Source organism: Thamnophis sirtalis, unplaced genomic scaffold (assembly GCF_051295495.1).
Source record: "Thamnophis sirtalis isolate CommonGarterSnake01/CBP01778 unplaced genomic scaffold, rThaSir2_p1.2 scaffold_3, whole genome shotgun sequence".
In the NCBI taxonomy this organism is placed as follows: domain Eukaryota; kingdom Metazoa; phylum Chordata; class Lepidosauria; order Squamata; family Natricidae; genus Thamnophis; species Thamnophis sirtalis.
Genome location: NW_028261383.1, coordinates 154,923,670 through 154,944,384, shown reverse-complemented (window position 1 = coordinate 154,944,384; position 20,715 = coordinate 154,923,670). Strand labels below are relative to the sequence as shown.

General features: G+C 43.6%; 2 protein-coding genes across 2 annotated transcripts; both read left to right on the top strand.

The window, feature by feature from the left end:
- Positions 1-5,634: 5,634 nt before the first annotated feature.
- On the top strand, positions 5,635-10,063 carry HOXC9 (homeobox C9). The gene is made up of 2 exons (XM_014052489.2): positions 5,635-6,466; positions 8,660-10,063. The coding sequence occupies exons 1-2, from the start codon at positions 5,908-5,910 to the stop codon at positions 8,917-8,919; spliced, it is 819 nt and encodes a 272-aa protein (XP_013907964.1). The 5' UTR covers positions 5,635-5,907; the 3' UTR covers positions 8,920-10,063.
- A 5,742-nt stretch (positions 10,064-15,805) lies between these two features.
- HOXC8 (homeobox C8) lies at positions 15,806-20,452 on the top strand. Its single transcript, XM_014052493.2, has 2 exons — positions 15,806-16,915; positions 18,607-20,452. The coding sequence occupies exons 1-2, from the start codon at positions 16,480-16,482 to the stop codon at positions 18,897-18,899; spliced, it is 729 nt and encodes a 242-aa protein (XP_013907968.1). The 5' UTR covers positions 15,806-16,479; the 3' UTR covers positions 18,900-20,452.
- Positions 20,453-20,715: the final 263 nt, after the last annotated feature.

Genomic DNA, 20,715 nt, shown 5'->3' with positions numbered 1-20,715 from the left:
GCTCCTTCCTGTCTCCAATGCATTCTGTTTTGAATTCTATAGGTTGTGGGTATTTTTGTAAAAAAGAAAGAGAGGGGGAGAGGGGGAGGGGAGGGGGAGGGGGAGGGGGAAGGAGAGAGGGAGAGAGAGGGAGGGAGATTTGAGATAATGGTGCAGAGAACCGACCGTTTTACGTCTCATTTAAACACTGTTGCCCTTTGATGTCTCCCAACTTCATCTTGCGTTTGTGAATTTCCTGCTGCTGCTGCTTCCATCCTCTTCCTCTCCTGCTCCTTTTTTCTTCTTCTTCCTTTTCATTCTCCTCCTCCTCCAACCTGAAATGTTCAAGGAAAACACCCACAACACAGTGAAATGGATTAGTCCTGAGGTTTAATTGCAGCTTCGGAATTTATTGTTCTTCCATCCCCGCCACCAAAGCACTAAAAAGTCTGGCATCTAAAGTCATAACATCTGACAAAATTCTGGACAACAATGAAGAGAGTTTTTAAGGGCAGGGAAAGAGGAGGTGATTAAACAGGTACAGGCACTCCTGGAGACTACATTTAAAATCAAATGTACATTTTGCAAGCCTTCTGTTTTCTTTCTTTCTTTCCATTTCCCTACCTTTTATCCTTGGGTTAAATAGGGGGGGGGAGAGCATGCCCACAGGAAGTAAAGTTCTATAGCCCATTATCCCTGCAAATACATTGCTTGTACAGAATTATCCCTGAGCCACGCAGTTTAAGAAATGGAGTTTAAAAAACCGTGATATCTTTGCCCAGCTGTCGTTGCTGTTTTCACCAGCACCATCCTCCTCCTCACCCTCACCACTGCTACTATTAATTACCGTCTCTCCCATTGTCCCTCTTAGAACAACGGTAGGGTTCCATTGCTCTGGGCATTAAAAAAAACACATTTGGATGACTGAGAAGTCTCGGGGAGCCCAGTTCTTTTTGTCCGCCGCGATTTTTTATCCATAAAAGTAAGTGGAGGTGGGAAGTGGGAAGGGAAGGCCGGGAATTCAGTTTCCACCCCCAAAAGAAGGGACCCTAAAGAATAGCCCGCCACAAGCCAGGCCATAAGCCTCATCGCCGCCGGTTTCCGTGGACGTTAGTTAGCCCGTTTGGTTTCAACAGCGCTATCTACCTTTTCTTCCACTCGGGGGCTTCGGCTGGGGGAGAGGACTAGAGGAGAAAGACGTCCCCACGCGGGGAAAATATTAAGCGGCGGGGACGTTAAAGGGCTGTCAACCCCGCGGTGCTTTCAGTTTACAACCGCGGGGCCTTGCAGGGGAGGAGAAAGCGGCTTCAGCAATTCCCCGGAAGAGGGAGTGGGAGTTTGGAGAGGGGGGGGGGAACGGATTCTTTTTTAAATCCGAACTTGACGGTGTTTATTGAGATAACTGGGCAACCGGGGCCGAAGGAATGCGCCCCAAGGGTGGCGAGTCGGAGCGGAGGGGGGCGAGTGGGATATCTTTTGATTCCTTGGGGGAATGGGTGTCTTTAGCTCCAGAGCCTCGGGAGAGATCGCTGAAGAAGGTTGGTTTCTCTGGCTCTCCTCCGGTTCCACCTTCTCCTCCAGTGGTTCCCAAGCCTGAATCCAGCGGCTGTTAGGGGAATTCTGGGAGCCCCCCTGTGGGTTGTGGGTGTTGCGGTTGCTTCCACGGATCCCTGGCCTAGGCCTCGAGTGGGCAAGTAGACCAGGTTGGGAGCTGTTAAGGGACAAATGGAAGAGTAGGACTAAAGTGCTGGCGGCGGCGGCTTAGAGGGGGCTACCCGGGTTTTAAGACTTTGAGTCCATCTCTCAAATTACGGAAAAGTTTTTTTCCCCCGGGAGCTCAAAGAAAGAAACGGGGGAGCACAGAATTCGGAATGCCCCCAGTTTATATCCAGATCAGACCGATGCGGGACTGCGTACGACTGTGTGTGTGTGTGTGGGCTAAAGGAAGGAGGCAAGAAGAACTGTGCAACCGTGCGTGTGAGTGTGCGCTGATGTGCAAGTGTGCGCTAGGGGGATATAGGTAGCTGGCTGCTCGCCAAATGTCAGCTTTTTCTACCTAACAAAACTGGCAGAAATCGCTTAGAAAATAATAATTCTTCCGTGTCATATTTAAAATGAGGATCGATAAAATCTCCAGAGGGCTTCACGCTACTCTTTTTCCCCATGCACGTCACAGATGACAATTGTTTGTTTTTTTTTTAAAAAACACACCTTTTTAAAAACGACTCTTCCTTTCTTCGTTTTTCCTCCCTTTAAAGACAACTTTATATATTATAATATATATTATTTTCTATGTGAAATCATATATCATATATATGATTTCACATAGAAAATAATCTGGACACACCACGTTCTTTTAAGGACTTTCTACTGTACCTTTTATCGAAAGGCAGGGTTTTGCCTTGTGAGGGGCTAGATTTTTGCCTTGCTACCTAGATAACTTGATGCAGAATCTGGGCAGAGTGCATAGAAATGTAGCCAACGCGTTCGAGTTCTGTAACTGGAAATTCTTGTCCCCAAAGAAGAACATTCGAAAATATGAACACACACACACCCACGCCTCCCACCCTGCTCTGGCAAGGTTGTGAAAAATTGTACCTTCCCAGAATGGTGCCCATTTCAAAGATGGGGGGCATCTTTCTGATTAGGAAAGAGGAGTTTTAATAAATATTATAATAGATAGATGATAGATAGATGATAGATAGATGATAGATAGATAGATAGATAGATAGATAGATAGATAGATAGGCATGCCTTTCATTTGATTTTATTGTAGACAATCTGTAGAGAATCCTTCTGTCTCTTTCATTATCTTGTGTTCTCTGACATAGCAGGACTTCCAGAGGGCACTTGCAACCAAGATCTTTGCACCATGAGCCCTCAAGGATCATTGCCCCAGGACAACCTGCAGCCCTGCGGGTAAATTGCTGTTGTTTTTGTTGTCTGTGTATGTGGGGGGGGGGAAATAAGAGGATCCCTGGTAAATAAAAGTGGCAACTTTCACTTTTCAACTGCTGTCTGCGCTTTCATTCCATAAATGCTTCTTTCAAGGATATTTCAATGACCTTGCTGGCTTCTCCTATGGTTGTGCCCTGGCGTTTACGTCCTTCTCTACTCATAATCTGTTATTCTTGACTGGGATTCATGCCTTAGTCCCTCTTTTTATTTAAGCATAAATAAAATGTATGTAAGCATATATATAAAATGTATATATAAAGCATAATGTTATTCTTTCTGTTTACTCTCTGTATAAGATAGATAGAGAGATAGAGATAGAGACACACACACACAAACACACACAAACACACACAAACACACACACACACACATATATTGAATATATATTCAAAAGAAAGCAGCTTCTTCATCCATTCAATCTGTCAAACAGATGGAAGGTTGATTCTTTACAAAGAAAATTATATTTCTTCAGTGCAACTAAGCAAGGATTTCATATCCTCCAATGTTTCATATCCCCCTTTGCATCCTCACCCACCCACCCACCCATATGCTCTTATATTTCTACCCGCATAAAGCCCAGAGGTAAGATCATCAAAGCATCCTAGGTACTAACTTTCCCCCCAAGATTCAGAGGTCATTAGAGAATTGTGATTGACAGACAAACTGAACTCAAGGCAGGCCAAAGGACACATTCGGTTCCTTACAGGACACTTTCTCATGCAGAAAGTGCAAGGTTGAAAACAGGAGAACTGTGGGCAGAAGAGGGTTAGTACAGAATTTGCAGCAAGACTGTTTTCAAATCTTGGATGCAGAGACACTAGGGCACACGTCCAAACCTTACAGTATTTCTATTTCAAGTCTGCTCCATATGGAATGGAATACAGTTTTACTACTCCCGCCAGAGCAGGCTATGGCACACCGGTCAAGAACTCCTGAGTTAATACCCATTCAGGAATCTTTAATCAATTCCATCAAACAACTTTTCCAGCGTCTTTTTCAAGGGAGAAGAAAGAAGGAGGGGGGAGGAGGAGGACAATAACCAGTGAATAAGCACTAACTGAGAGGTCTTGGGGGGGGGGGGGAGAGCTCTGCCTGCTACTTTTGCCTCCCTGCCCAAATGCACCTTCAGATATTTTTTCCCCAACAAGCTGCCTAAAAATAAACCCACTGCCTGCTCCTGTATCAAGAGGAGACCTGAGCCTTGAGCCTTGAGTGTGTCCCTAGTGGTTACTCCATCTCCCTGGGGCAGGCGTTTTCCCCCCTCCTTTTCTGTCCTCTGAATGTCCCTTTTCTCTTCCCCCCTTCAGCCCCATAGCATCCACTTTCCTTAAGCCTTGCAACCCCCTTCCCTCCACTGGGTTGAAACTGTACCTCACTTCCAAGCCGCCTCTGCTGTGATTGTATTGGAAATCTTGGTTCTTCTTGGACAAAAACCATAAAAAGGAACAACGCGATTGTTGTAGTAGTAGCTGCCGCTGCCTCTCTTGTTCTCGTATTCTTGAACGCAAGGGGGGGGGGGAGGGACACATCCTTTTTGCACGTTTCTTTTCCAGAGCCAGGGACCAAAGCCACCCTTCCAGACCACTAAGGGTAATAAACTATACCGATCACCTTACTCTACCAAGCCAAGGTTATATTTTTTAACACACGCACGCGCGTGCGTTCACCCACCCACCCACCCACCCACTCACCCACACGCACGCACGCACACACACACACACACACGGAGAGATACGTGTTTTCAGTGAAGTTCTGCAAATCGATTTAATCGACATAAAGTTTCAGATATTTTTAATGCGTGCACGCGCGCGCGCACACACACACACAGAGTAATCTAGGAAAACAGAATAAATTGTTTTAAACAAACACACCCTAGCTTTCTGTCTTCAGTTGCAAAAACAAACTCCCTCACTCCCAGTTATGCCTCATCACTGAAACTTACTCGTACAGTTTTATTTAGTGAACGACACATTCATGAACAATCAAATGATCCTCGTAAAAATTTTATTGAAGGACATAAAAAACATCTACGACTACTTGCCGAATAATGTAGCCTCTTGGGAAGATGAATGCCACTTTTTTGGGGGAGTTCTTGCTATTTTTCCAGTCTCTGGGTTTTACAAAGTCATCTTCGTCCTCCTCCCAGAAAGTGTGCGCGCGTGCATGCGTGTGTTTTTCTGCATTTTGTACGTACGTATGTATGTATGTACATGCATGTGTGTGTGTGTTCATCCAGTGCCTCCCTCCATACATACACATACATGTATGTTAGAAACGGATGGTTTTTAATCTGGCAAAAAATAAAATAGGAGCCTGTGTGTATGTATACATGTATCTGTGGGCATACACATACACATACATGCATGAATGTAATTAAAATTCAGTAGCCGGTGCCGGAGAGGCTGAGAGCCAAGCAGGATCACTCCGTGTGGACCTTCCATCGGCCACCTCCCCTTTTAAAGCTCTTCCATGTAATGTATCCATTATCGAATACAAGCTGTAGAAGCCGAGCGAATAGACAGAGACAAATTGCGTCAAGAAATAGTTCCTTGTACTACCTTGCTACACCAGGCAGCTACCTTGCACCCTCATTAGCAGCAGGGCTATGGAAAAGCCAGGTCGCCGAGCCAGCCAGCCAGCCAAGCCAAGCCAGCCAAGCCCTCGAGCGAATCGCCTTTCAGCTTACGACACGTAAGATCCCACCGCTGCTGCTAATAACGGCATTATTTCAAGAGTTTGATGAAAACCCAAGTCGCATAGGCATTATTTAAAAAAAAAATAGAAAGGGAGAGGGGAGAGAGAGCGAGAGAAAAAAGACCTGCGGATTGATCTACACTGTATTTTGGGTAAATATAATCACGTGGGACCTCGGAGCCAATGGCACGCTAGGAAAGGCTGAAAAAATAATTACCTGCCCTGATTGTTCTATGAGAAGATAAAAAGTACACATACAGTTCATACAATAATCTTATGAATGTAAAAGAGGGGGGAACAATGTCGGCTTCGGGTCCCATAAGCAACTATTATGTAGATTCTTTGATTAGCCACGAGAGCGACGACTTGCTGGCGTCCCGGTTCCCAGCTACTGGCTCTCATCCTGCTGCAGCCCGACCGTCAGGATTGGTACCGGAGTGTGCAGATTTTCCGTCCTGCAGCTTTGCCCCCAAACCGGCCGTTTTTACCACTTCGTGGGCTCCCGTGCACTCCCAGTCGTCCGTGGTTTACCACCCGTACACCCACCAGCCACACATTGGAACTGACACTCGGTATATGCGCACTTGGCTGGAGCCTATCTCCGGCGCGGTCTCGTTCCCAGGTTTTCCAGCCAGCAGCCGGCACTACGGGCTTAAACCCGACGCCTTCCACGGCCGCAGGGACTGCGGACCCGTGGATGGACGTAGTTACCCGGATTATATGTACGGATCCCCGGGAGATCTCAGGGACAGAACCCCGCAGACTATACCCTCTCCGGAATCCGAGGCCGTCGCTTCCAACAAACACAAAGAAGAAAAGACCGAATTGGACCCTAGTAAGTCGAAGTCATTCTTGTTTACAACCGGGAAGGCATATTACAGCCTCCTGGCACAGTGCTCAATAAAATGAAATTACCTTTACTGTTTAGAATTCTTGGCGTCCTTCCCTTGGATCTGACCAACCTGGAGGAAAAGCTGGTTTATTTGATTTGGGAAAGGAGGGCGGCAGGGGGGCGAAGAAAGAAAGGGGGGAAAAAGGATTTGTTTTTAATGAGCATTATTATTGTTACGGGATCTGGATGCTTCCTTCTCTCTCGCTTGCTTTCCTTCGCATCTTGGCTACTTTGTTTGTTTCTAAACTAGCCCTAACCTGCTTTGCCCCACTCTTCCTTGCTTTTGGAGGAAGAAGTCTGGCAAAAGCCATCAGGGGTATGTGGGAGGAGAAAGAATATTAGGGATGTTGGTGTGTACTGAAAAGCAGGGGGGATTGGTGAGAAAGCTTTAGAGAGGGGGGAAAACAAACAAACAAACCCCACGCCAGACAATAATTCCCCTAGATATTTTTGCCTCCATCCAGAACGAGGATCGAAAAGTTAGGGAGGCAGCAAATAAAGGGAGGTGATGAGAAAACAAATAATTGGCTTTAGGAAAAAGTACAGATCGCTGTTGGAGTTTAGCAGAGGGGGAGAGAAAGTCCAAACGTTGGAAAGAACAGTTAATAATACACATCATCTCCCCCCCTTTCCATTTTTTCAAAAGAAAAAGAATTCTACAGTGTAACTTACTAGTAAAGGGACTTTAAAAAAAGAGAGAGAAGAAGAAATAACCTTGAACACTGTTAAAACAGCTGAAAGGGTCTCCAAGGGATTTGTGCTTTTGCTTTGCTTTGCTTTTTTTTTTTAAAGTAATCATTCTTCTGCACAGTGAAATGTTCATTTCCTAGTGGACATCTGCCATTTAAACATGGGAGAAATTTTTTCTCCTCCTTTTGTGCAGTCGGTGGAAGGGGAGAAACAGAAAGCAAAATAGGTGGAATTAAGATGACCCCAGTGCCAAGAAATAATTAATGCCCACTTGTTTATTGATTCCCATGCCCCGCAAAAGAGATGTGTGTGCATTTTTTGTGCCCATCTAGAGATAAACAGAGCTGGTCCCTTCCACTCCCCTTATGCTCTATAGACAGATTCCCATGCCAGGTGTGTAGAAATCCTTCCAGGCCTGATATGCTGGTCAAATACTGGTTCATCCTGATAATTTTAATTGTATTTGTGCCACATAGCCTAATGCACTTATACAAATTCATGGAGGGAGAAAGAAAGGGAGAGAGGGAGGGGGAGATAGGTCATGGACTAAAGGAGACTACTACTATAAATAACATATTCATTACATCCAGATTTCACCCAAGAAATAATGAATCTGAAGGATGAGTTAATTCCTTCTGAGAAAGTTGTAAAGAGGATGTGCAAGGGATGGTGTTTCAGTGCTCAGAAAAAGAAAGAATTGTTGTTGTTATTATTATTATTATTATTGCAACCACTAGACTTCTTCTGGGGCACTGTCTGAATATATATATATATATTCTCATTCCTTTTAAAATTGCTGGCAGCTCCCTCAGTGGGAAGTTATAGGGAGAGAGCTGGCGAGCCAAGGGTTGTAAACAGAGTTTATGGGCCTATGAAGTGGTGGGAATTTAGACTTTTCATGATTGTGTTCTTGGGTTACCCTTAATAGAGATGACAGGCATATTATTACTATTACTAGTATTATTATTGAAATAATAACAACAATAACAACAATAATAATAGTAATAATAGTAATAATAATAATTATTATTATTATTACAATCTCTTGGCTCTAGTTTTATTTTAGAATCGCAGCTTGTGGGAGAGAATGATCGCTAAATAAAATCAAATGATAGTCATAAACAGGGTGCAGAACAGAACTAGTTAATCTCACTAATGTTTGGTGCCTCCCTGCTTGCACACTGATGAACACAGTGCACACTCAGTTCCTATAAAAGAATAGATGTGCCCTTAAAAATCCTGAAGGTCACATCAGGCTTGAGAAGGGAATGCTCATTTGTCCAAAGAGACTTAGATGGGAGAGTTTAGATAAATAGGAAGATTATAAGGATGGGGTATGAATTTAGGGCATCTCTATTGGAAGGTACTGCCATCAATGAATAAACAGAGATGGGTAGGTAAATAAACAATTAATAATAAATTAAACCTCCCAATTTTATTTTGCAGATAATCCTGTTGCAAATTGGATTCATGCGCGTTCAACAAGAAAGAAAAGATGTCCTTATACAAAGTATCAAACGCTGGAACTAGAAAAAGAGTTTTTATTCAATATGTACCTAACTCGGGACCGCCGTTACGAAGTGGCCAGGGTTCTTAATCTCACTGAGCGCCAAGTCAAAATCTGGTTTCAGAACAGGAGGATGAAAATGAAGAAAATGAATAAAGAGAAAACCGATAATAATAATAATAACAAAGAGCAGCAGTGAAACTGGCCACATCCTTCCAGTCTGTGGAGAAATCAAGGCGCTGCTGGTTTTTCCGAAGAAAGAAATTGTTCCTGACTTTTTCCCCCTTAATGTGCTGATGAGTGTTTAGAATTAGTTAAACACGCAAACCTTTCTGGAACAAAAAAAATGAGAGAGACAGAGACAGAGGGAAAGAGAAACATAAAAAGTGCTTTTCTTTACAAAATGCAAAAACACTCACACACACACACACATCCCTAACAATTGCAACTAAAAATAAACTTTTTTTCTTTTTCAGAAAAACAACAAAGTACTTGAATTTTTGGATTAGTATTTTATTTTGTAAGTTAAATTTATCCAGTGGTTTTTTTTAATTATTATTTTATGATGTTGTGGTTGCATATTTTGTACAATGGAAAGAATAAAAGAGGGTGGGGGGTGGAAAGAAGGAGAAAGGAAAAAAAATGGTGGTGGGGGGAGTGATTGCTCAAAACAATGTTTCTGTCCTCGTGTGGAATTGGTGTACTTATTTGTGTCTTCTCTGATTGTCACAGAACCGTTCTGTAACACTGTTATGTTTTGCTATAGTAGAACAGCTTTCTGTAAATATATACCTAACATCACCCAAAAAAAGGAGGGAAAAAATCCATCGGTAATCAAGGTGTCTTTTTAAAAAACAACAACCTGTAAACTCCTATGGAGGAATAATACCCCCTCCCCCGAGTAAATTGTAAAGGAAGGAAAGGGCAGAGAGAGACACTGATTGGGATTCTTCCTGATACAAATTCTGGAGAAAAAAGGTCAATTTAATTACAGCTGGTTTCCTTCGGAAAATAGAAGACCAGAATATCTTCTCTCGGGAAGTTGTAGGAAAAGAACAGATCTTCGGCTCCCAATGTTTACCATTATTTTATTTTATTTTATTTTCCTTTCTCGGTCTCTCCGCTCCTGAACCTTTCTCCTTGTCTCTCAATATACCAATATCTGCCTAATGCCACTGCTCGTAAAATAGAGAGACAGGGGGGAGAGAGAGAAGATTCGGGTAAAAGGCGGCAGGGTGCTCTGCATTTTAATTTGGGGTAATTAATTGTACTAATTTATGACCCTGGGCAATCAAAGAATGTGTACCAGATTAAATACGGGCTTCGGTCCGGTTTTGCTCGCAGATAGTTTACTCTTTACTTTTGTGATCGCTCGGAGACTATTCTATTGGAACGCTTTGGGATTATCAGCGAAGTGCCAAAAACTTGTTAGTGCCTCGCTTGGGGGCCCAAGCAATTACGAATTAGGTTCGTAATGTACCACCACCACCACAGGGGAGGGGGGGAGAGGAGGGGGGGATGGTGTGCTCCTAATGGTAGTGTTAGGACTGAATAGCGAGAGAGCATCATCTAAATAATAATAAAAAGCTTAAAATGTTATAAAGCCTAAGGGAGTGGAATTCGGATCGGAAGGTTCCCCGCCCCTAGCCCCTTGGCCCCCTTTTAAAACCGCTTTCTCTCGGGCAGGGAGAAAGGGAATCTGGGAGTGTTAAAACTCCGAGGGTCTTTCTGTTTAGGAACGAGTTAAATGACACGGGGCCGGCGGGAAAGGTGGCAGCGCGAGGAGGGGGCTCCGGGACGGTGGAAGCAGGCCAGGATTTTCTAATTTTTCCTAGCTCATTTAAAAATCTTTTTCTACAAAGGCCAGGGCCGTTTAAATGAAAGTCAAAGGATTTTATTATTATTATTATTATTATTTAAAAAGGGAAAAGACGCCTGTGAGATGCTTCATCCCAAGTTGTTTATATAAAGCTTTGCTTTTCTTGAAAAGAACGAAGCCAAATAACTTCTACTTTTTAATGGTAAACAGATCGCGGCTTGCTCGTTCCAAGCCTCTCTAGGCACGAACAACAAAATAAATATGGTGGTGTTTTTTTTTAAGGGAAAAAAATCTGGAACCTTTTGCCCCTCTGATGTCCTCAAACGATTTCTTCGTACTTTTGTCTGCTTTTCGTTTATGAAAATAAGTTTGCAGGCTTGTGTGTTTCTCTAGGTTGCATAAGACCTGGGAGGTGGGACTTGGGAGCAGGAAAAGAAATGCTTATCCGTTGGAACAAAAAATGTTAACAGCTAAGCTTTAGCTTTGTGCAGTGTTTTTCAAGAGGGTCCGAGCACTCAGCAATGCGGAAGGGCAGGAAAGATTGGAAAAGTTCCGTGTAAAGGGCAATAAATAAATATGTATAAACCCCCTCCCTTCGTCTTCCTTTTGTCTGCGATAACAGGAATGCTGGCTGAGGCAATTTGGTAGTTACAACCCTGTATTCAATGTGAATTTGGAAAGATAAAACAAAAAAGAATATCCATCTTTAAAATCCTTCCTTCCCTCCCTCCCTCCCTCCCTCCCTTCCTTCTTTCCTTTTCTCACCATCTCTGTGATAGACTAGTGCCCAGCCTGTGTCTCTTTTATTAACTTTGAGCCTTCCCCATGTTTGAAGATCCTTCCAGTTCCACCAGACCTCATTTTCAAGATGACTAAAGATGCAGCCTCTTTCACCTTTCTCTCTCCCCCAACCCCTCCTCCTCACCCCTACCCAATAGTCTTCAGCAGAGCTGAGCTCCCATTGGAGGTAATGGAGAAGAAAAGAATGTAAGTTATGCTTCCTTTGTTTCCATAAGACTGTTGTTCTCTCTCCCCTCCTCCCTCCCTCCTCCTCTCCCTCCCTCCCCCCCTCTTCCTTCCCCCGTTTCTTTCTAGCCTGCTTTGTTTTATGGAGGAATATAGTGTCAGTTTCTGTACAAGTCTTCCACGCAAAATTCAGGGCATCTCCTTTCATAGATATAATTTAAAGGCAGGCATATATGGATGGCTCTCCCTCTCCCTCCCTCCCTCCCTCCCTCGCTCTCCCTCCCTCCCTCCCTCCCTCCCTCTCTCTCTCTGCCTGTACATTTTCCCAGAAGTAACTGTGAATAACGTAGTCCAATATGCATATCAGGACTGTATCTTCAAGCATCGTCACCCAACAGGATGGACTGTGCAAGCACCCTTGCATTCGTTGGAGAACCCTGCTTCTCGCCTCAGCCAGATTCGTTGTGCTTTCTTTTGTTTCTAAATTAAAAATCTCCACAATAACACCCCCACCTCCGTTTTTCGGTGGTGTTGCTTGTGTGGATGTTATATAAGGGTGGGGGTAGGTGTGAATGTGTATACGCATTGGAGAAGGAGAGAAGGAAGGAAGGAAGGAAGGAAGGAAGGAAGGAAGGAAGGAAGGAAGGAAGGAAGGAAGGAAGGAGTGGGCCTCTCATGATGCCCTTAGAAACAAAAGCAAAACCCCAAACAGAAATCCTTTTGTAGTCAATACAAAAAAGACAGGATACAGCAGCTTTGAAAGCAGCCCAGAGGTACATTTCCGCAGCCCAAAAAATGCCAGCTTTTACAACTTTGATTGTCTCCGCGCTGAATAGAATTGAACAAAAACAGGACCACGGAACCGGCTAGACGTCTGGCCTTAATCGTTTTATGGTTTTAATAAGGTGGGGTGCTCTTCCCTTTGAAACCGGATTATTGGAATGTTTTGTCTACCGGCAACGAACAACAGACGCGCATTTCGCCCACCCCCCCTCGCCCACCTTCTGTCCCCCCCCCAACCCACCCTCGCCCCCCCTCCTAGCGCTTGGCAGAGGAGCAAGCCCTATTTTATTTATTTATTTATTTATTTTTAAAGGTTGTGAACCGGGAAGGTGGGGGAAGGGGGAAGATTGACAGGAGAGGTGAGGGGGAAAGCGGCTGCCTTTCTCTCGGGCGGTGGTGTAAAGGGGTGTGAGTGTGTGCCCGCGCGCGAGCGGGGTGCGCGAGGGTTATTGTTCTGAGAACCGGGATTTTAGCTGGGGCAGGGCGGAAGGGGGGGGGCAGAAGAAACCTGAGCAAAGGGTGCGCCTCCAATAATTAAAACCTATTTTTCCTCCAAGCTTTAGGAATCTGTTGTTGATTGAGTAAGGCCAGATGTTCTAATTCTTTCCGTGCTTTTGTTGTTGTTGTTGTTGTTTAGGAAAAGAAATGGGAAATTTTACACGGCTTTTGTTTCCTATGGGACTTAATAGTATGCATGGACAGGGAATGCGGGGTGGGGGGGGGAGGAGAGAGGCGAGGGGAGGAAGGGATGGGTGGAGTAAAAAAAAGAAAAGAAGAAGAAGAAGAAGGTGGTGCTGGGAGATCTCTCTCTCTATTTTTGACCCCCCGAAAGGGACTCTCCTCCTTCCCACCGTTCGGCCCCGTTCCGCAGGGCGCGTGTCTTGGGGACAAACTGGCGCGAGATGGCGCTGTTGCTCAATCTTTAGACGCCCCCGAGTCGCTTTATTTACAAAAAAAGCGGCGCCTTACCTCCAAAGGCCTGTCAGGACGATTTCAGGGGGGGAAAGCCGAGCTCCAGAATCTGAGGGGCTGAATGTGCCTCTGTCAGCGATGACTTGCAAAACAACGTCAAAGTTAGGTTGGAGCACAAGCTCGGGATGGCTGGGCCCTGCATGTAAAAACAAGGAGGGTCCCTCAGCCCTACCCTTAAGGCGTTATGAACAGAAGGGGGGGGCTCTTCTTTAATTCCTTGGCTAGTAGATATACACGCACATTTTGCACAAAAGATATTCCGTGTCTTTACCTTTATTTGTAGGAAGACAAAATACAGATCTATGTAATCAAAGAAGGCGAGCAATTAACGTTTTATAGCTTGAACCGAAGCACTGCAGAATCCAGTTATTTATAATGAGAGCATATGGCGTAGTTTATATGCTATATTTCATCAACATTGATGCAAGTTTGAACCATCCGGGCAGAAATAAACGTGGCGTCCTCTATGAGCGTTTAAAAAAAAACCACACCCCAAAATGATTCTGCCTTTACAATAAAATAATGTATAAGATGAATTTTATTAGAAGTTTTCCCTACTTTTCTGTCTTTTGGATGTGTCTCTGGTAGCTCTTCCTAGTATGACAAACAGGTTGTTCTGTACTGCCTTTCTCCTTTTTCTTTGTGTATGAAGATAAATCTTTTTTTAAAAAAAAATCAAATAAAAATCTGTATGACTGAGAGAGATATATATAAGGACCAACCTTCTATCATCACAGAACTTTCTAATAGTAGTACATAAGAGCATATGTTATACACACAGACATACATACATACACACATACCACACCACTCAATATATTCTACTATAGAATTAAGATAATCGTGCCAAAAATTCAAAATTCAAAAATGTTTTGCTTTCCAGTTATGGTAAATTATCCTGTTGATGACTCTGAGCTTTAAAATCTGCCAAGTTAAGACAAGTTGAAAACCCCAAAATTGTTCTGCTGTTTCAGAGCTTCTGAGGTTGGGCTTCAGGATTCTCTGATTTAAGATCTGGTAGGTTTTTCTTGCCTCCAGTGTAGAAATAAATGTAGAGGACTTTTATCATTTAAAATCGTATTTGATCTAATGTGCTGATTAAATAAAAATAGAAAGAAGAAAAATTAAATTAAATTAAGACTTGGTGTTTTGTGGGAGGGAAAAGGGAGGGGATCCACTCCACCACCATTTTTTTTTGCACCATTCAGACCATCCAGTTGTATTGAAGAATGGTTGGCTCTTGGTTCCATCTTCTCATTGTGTGTGTGTGTGTGTGTGTGTGTGTGTTGAGAAAAAGTATAATGAAGTGACACCTTGTGTGGTAGTTGTTCCTCTGATTTCAAAGGATTTAGGAACTAATGCTGTTTGCTTCAGGAAAAGAAAAGGAAATGTGAGGGGTGAATATTCTCAGAGGTGGACACAGTGGTTTCCTCTTTCAAATTCAACTCAATCTTTATTGCAGTCATAGGCCAGCCTAGCTTTGCTTTTCTGCACACTGCCTAGCACTTTCGATTTCCTCTCCCCTCCCTCCTGAAATTTAGTTTAGTTGCCATTTTCTGGGGGGAAGAGAAGGAGAAAAGAAAAATACTATGAAGATTTTGAGGGTGGAGGGAATGTAAGAAAATTTTCTCTGGTAAGTTTAATGAAAGGGCCTAGAGGACACTTAATTTATTCCAGTGGGTTTGATTTTTTTTTAATCCTTTTTTGTTTTGTTTTTAAAAGGCACAGGAAATATGTACCCACAAACTTTAGAAAAGAGAAGGTTGCTGATTTTTATGCTTCTGTTTAATGGCCTGAACTCTTTAATGCAGCCATTTAAAAAAAAAGGGGGGGGGATTTCCCAACTGAATGCTTTGAGCCAATGGTCTTCAGCCAATGGTCACTGTGCAGTGGAAAAAAAGTATGGAGGGGGGTGGAAATGTGGTGTGGGAGAGGTTTGCAAAGGCTACACATTGGAAACATACCACATGCATAAGATATGTGAACCATTCCCCCAACTTTCGATAATAGGATAGGTCCTGGCCTCTGTTACCCAAGTTCTTCCTATTCCCAGCAGTATCCTTTCACAAATGTATACATCCCTTTCCCCTTATACATCTCTTTCCATTACTCAGACCTGGCTGTTCCTCATGGACCCCTTCAAGGGATGCCTTGTGGACCACTTCAGTCTCACCCACCCACCCAATATAAATGCTTATACACTAATTGTCCCCGCCATCTTTGTTTTGGGGACCAAACTTGTATGTAACAAAAGGTGGGGGGAGGGAAACAACACCAACACTGCCTCCATCCACTTGGGGGTGGTTGTTCCTCTGAAATGGGACTCGTGCCCCCTCTCTTGAATTCTGACTCACACCCTCCTTATGTAGGGACAATTCCATCTTTTGAAAATCATGGGGGGGGGACAGGGTTGCTCTAACCAAGTCCTATGGCCTGCGATATGGATGTCTGGCATTTCCCTTCTGCTGACCACTCTCCCCAGCGAAAATGATCCGGATTGGAGTTTTCTACCTATTACCTGTTGAAGTAACCTAAATTGACCTCGCCGCGCATGTATTTGCTCAGATCAGTGAAGAGGCTCGTAGCAGAGGGAGGGGGAAGCGAGGGAGAGAGCCAGCCAGCGCGCGAGCGAGCACCTAAGGGTATTACTGCGCACCTTTCATAACCCTGTTCCATCCACTCGATATGAGGGCGCCTGATTCCCCCCTCTTTCCTTCCTCCTCCGAAGGGCTGCTTCCCTCACCTCCCCGTCACCTCGCCGCGAACCCCGCGATTTCCCCTTGTCAGTCTCTTCTTCCTAGCCTGCCTTGGCGGGTTGGATTGATGAATCCAGATCGCGTGTGAGAGAGCCTCACCACCGGGAGTTTGAGGAATTTGCCTGTGGTGTTAAGGGGAAGGGAACAAGTAAGAGAAACTGAGAGAGAGCTCTACCTATCGACGGATATAAGAGAAGTCAAGAGCGTTAGCCATAAGCAGCCATACCCACTCAGGCACTATGAAACGTCTCTGAGAGAGAGAGAGAGGGGGAGAGAGAGAGAGAGAGAGAGAGAGGGAGAGCGCATTAAAAAAAAACAAAAAAAACACCAGCAGCCACTAACCAGGACTTTGCGGAGTCCAGGGAGAGGGGAGGACGAGAGTCCTTAGCACTTATCTCATAGAATTAAAGACTTTTTTTTTTAAAGGTTGACTTTCCTTCTTCCCTTTCATGCGAGAGCTACCATGAGCTCCTACTTTGTAAATCCTCTTTTCTCCAAGTACAAAGGCGGCGAGTCCCTGGAACCAACTTACTACGACTGCAGATTTCCACAAAGTGTGAGCAGAAGCCATGCGCTCGTGTACGGTCCGGGCACCACGGCTCCCAGCTTTCAACACCCGTCACATCACGTCCAGGAGTTCTTCCACCACGGAACCTCCAGTATCTCTAACTCTGGATACCAGCAAAACCCCTGCGCCCTGGCGTGCCACGGAGAGGCGTCTAAATTCTATGGATACGAAGCACTACCAAGACAGTCGCTTTATGGTGCCCAGCAAGAGACGGCCGTGGTTCAATATCCTGACTGTAAATCCTCCTCCAACAGTAACTCTAGCGAGGGACAAGGGCATTTAAATCAAAATTCTTCTCCCAGTCTCATGTTCCCATGGATGAGACCGCACGGTTAGGATCCTTTTTTTCCCCTTCCCCCTCTCTCTTTCCTTCTTAACGTGGTTCTGTTTTGCTTTCCTTCCCTATTTAAGCAGAGAGAAAAAGAAAGAAAGGAGGGAGGAGGGGAAAGTGTAATCTGTATTTTGAAGCGACAGGGAAAGGCAGATAGAGAAACAGAGGGGTCGGTTATAATCCTGTTTTTGTGTTTTTTTTCTCTCCCCCTTCCTGTTTGGGCAATGGCGGGGACCGGAGTGGGTGGTGGTGGTGGGGAGTTGTTGTTTTCTCGTTTAAAAAGTAGAAGGGCTGCCGTTGTCTTTGAAAAGTCAGGAAGGTGATTTCTGGGTTTGAATCACCATAAAGTAAAACTTTCTTTTTATGGCTTGCCGGGAGGAGAGCAGTAAGAAACAGCTCCCACGAGGTTATTAGCATGTTCATAATACGCTGCTTTTTCTAAAATGTCATATAGCTTTGCTTAACCGCTTGGCGCCTTGGGCTGAAAGGTGAGCTTAAAAAGAGAGAGAGAGAGATACTGCTTGAGAAGAGATGGCTGTTTTGAGTGGGGATTGCAATTAAAACTTAAAACCTTTGAAGGGCAGTGTGGTCCAATTTAAAATTTCATTTTTCTAGGGTTTTTAAAAAAGATTAATCTCTACTAATAATTATAATTCCTATATATGTTGTTAGATATAAAAAAACTACACCCAGATGCTCCACAGAGTGCTAGAACATACCTACCTAGGGCGAGTTTCGCTTTTATAGAGTATTATTTTAGAAGGCCTTTTAATTTAAAACATGTGGAGTCTTGATTGTTTTACAGAGGGAAATGAAAGGACAGTTTCAGTCAAAACGTCCCTGCTTTTTAAAACCCAGTTGTTTTGTTAAGATCACTAGAACGAGGCCCAGAAAGGCTTAGGATCAAACATGTAGGGGGGAATAAAAGATCAAAAGTTATTGTTGTGATTGTGCGCTTTGACTTCTAAGCAAACCTCTAGTGGGGCACTTAGAAGAATGGGGTAAATACATCCCTAGCATCTGTGGCATTTGACACCATAGATTATGGAGAGCCAATACGGATACAGCCGAGTATTTTGACTGTAATCTATAATCGTTGGATTGCATTTTCAACGCCTCGGTTGCCACAGCCATGCATATGGATGTATTGGGAAGACACTCCCACACACAAGCAAGAAGCAGGAAAACAAAAAAAAAAAGGAAGCGGGAGTGAAACGCCTATCCTGAGGGTTTCCATCAGCCAAGATGGAGAAAGGAAGAGGCTGCATTGTGTGCTAGAAAGTCAGAAAACTCCGGGTTTGCCACACCGAGGATGGAGGGGAGGGAAAGAAGCAAGCTTGCCCGACCTGAGTCTGTCTAGGAAGTTGCCTTTAATTTCAAGCCAGGGTTGGCTGTGGGCAGGTAGGAATGCGAGTAGGACATTAGGAGTTTGAAGAGAAGAGAAGGGGTGGGGGAAGGAAGGAAGGAAGGAAGGAAGGAAGAAAGGAGGAAGGAAGGAGCTTCCTGTAGGAGAGAAAAAAACAGAAAGAAAAATTAAAAAGGAAGGGAAAAAAGGTTCTAACATGTATTTGTTCTTCTTATTCTTATTCATTTTGTATATTATTATTATTATTATTATTATTATTATTATTATTATTATTATTATTATTATTATTATTATTATTATTATTATTATTATTGGTGTCACACAGCTCCCGGGAGGCGCAGTGGCAGGCAGACTTACAGCCGATATCAAACCTTGGAGCTAGAGAAGGAATTCCTCTTCAACCCCTATTTGACACGAAAGCGGCGCATTGAGGTCTCTCACGCCCTCGGACTGACAGAGAGGCAGGTCAAGATCTGGTTCCAGAACCGGAGGATGAAATGGAAGAAAGAAAACAACAAGGATAAGCTACCGGGAGCCAGGGATGAGGAGAAGACAGAGGAGGAAACCAACGAGGAAGAGGAAAAAGAAGAGGAGGAAAAAGAAGAAAGCAAGGACTGACGTCTCCTTGAAGTCCTCATTTTATGGCGGATGATAAATCCGAGATGTTTACGACGGTCATTCGCTTTTATAGAGTATAGAACGGAGAGACTCACACACAACAGTAACTACCTGTCAAACAGTTGCAGCCCCCTTTTTTATTGTCACAGTACTTCCCCTGCTCTCTCCCCACTCCAATAGCAGCGGATATTTCTTTATTTTATTATTCACTCTAAAAATAAAGAGAGAACTGGATTGATTGCAACCACATTGAAACTCAGAGTTAGGTTTCTGAGTACCATTTACCTTGGCCTCCCCCACCCCACCCCAGTAACACCAGCATCTCTCCCACCAACCCAACTCCTTGCAATTTCCCCTGTTCTAAGAACAAAAATACAGCCATTGTCTATACTTCTTTGGAAATGCCTCTTGCAGCCGTCCCTCCCCATCCTTTAATGCTCTAAAGGGGGTTGTGAGGGAGAGCAGGATAATCACTTAGGTTTATCTTAATTTTTAAAGGAAAGCAACAACAGCAACAAGCTTATCTACTCATCTACTCCTCCAAGCTAAGGTACATTTATGATTTCGCTTTTAGCTGTCGGCCACAACCACCTAAAGGACAATTGTTATCCTGATGTTGGCGAGTTGTCCATTTAGGAAAGGTGGAGGCTCGGCAGGTTCCTGAAGACAAACATTTCACGCTTACTGGGTTTCTACGGACTTAAGGGAGAACTTACCTACAAGGCGCCCTCTGATTTGCAGGACACGGGTGTACCCCTAAACACCCTCATATGGGGGGGCGAGTTCTACTCTGATCCAGGAATAAATATACTTAGGATACCCGTGAAAGAGAGGGAGCTAAATTAAGGTTTCTGGGGCGATGTGTTTATTTGCTAGATCACTTGTGTGAGCATTCTTCATGTACTACCTAATGGGAAACCTGCAATAATTAGCAACAAGATGGGGGCTTATACAGTAGTAAAATAACGTAATAAAGTACTGCAAAAACCACAGCATCATAATCCGTTTGAGAAGAGTTGTGTATTGCCCTAATGCAAGCTACTAAGTAGCAGAAAATAATAATAATATTATTAATAATAATTAATAAGATCAAAACCATTGTAATGTATCTTATCACTACCTATAGAAGGAATCATGCTTTGAAAGTATTTGTAATGCGGTTTTGTTGTCGTATGTTGCTGCTTACGTTTTGTTTTTTGTTTTCGTTTTTGTTTTATTTTTGGTTTGGTTTTTTTTTTTTTTGGAAAAAAAAATTCCCAACAACTGAAACTGCCTAGTTAAGGACGCACAGTATTGTATTATTTTATTGTGCTTATAATGTAGTTAGGACTTAATTGCACTGAATGTATAGTTATCTATTTGTCTTGACTTATCTGTTAATGCAAGATGCTCGAAGTACACCCACACAGAAATGTCATCTGTTTTATGTCAACCATAGTCTTCTACGTGTTCAAAACTCTGAATGTAGCAATTTCGGCTGGAAATGCAATTCTGGCTGACCGTGGATTTGTATTGTATACGTGAGATATTACGTAAATAAACAATAAAATTTAAGGGGGAAATAACTAGATTGAGCTTTTTAATAGCTGGGCAATCCTTTAGATCCACCCACCCCTATAAACTCACCTGCTAAAACTTACTGGTGCCTTCAAATTACTGACAGCCTAAAAACCAAGATCCAGCTTTTGGTTGAAAGAAAATCCGAGTCTGAGGTTCCAATATCTGCATCCTGGATTAAGATGGAGCTATATGAAATGTGGGAACACACATCCTGTGTACTATATGGACCACAGCTGAGTCAGCCCAAAGGAGTGTT

Excerpts from the sequence above, each read along its gene's own strand:
- HOXC8 (XM_014052493.2), top strand. The coding sequence starts at position 16,480 with ATGAGCTCCTACTTTGTAAATCCTCTTTTCTCCAAGTACAAAGGCGGC. Across the intron at positions 16,916-18,606 it reads CCCATGGATGAGACCGCACG|CTCCCGGGAGGCGCAGTGGC; the intron begins GTTAGGATCCTT and ends GGTGTCACACAG.
- HOXC9 (XM_014052489.2), top strand. The coding sequence starts at position 5,908 with ATGAATGTAAAAGAGGGGGGAACAATGTCGGCTTCGGGTCCCATAAGC. Across the intron at positions 6,467-8,659 it reads AAAGACCGAATTGGACCCTA|ATAATCCTGTTGCAAATTGG; the intron begins GTAAGTCGAAGT and ends TTTATTTTGCAG.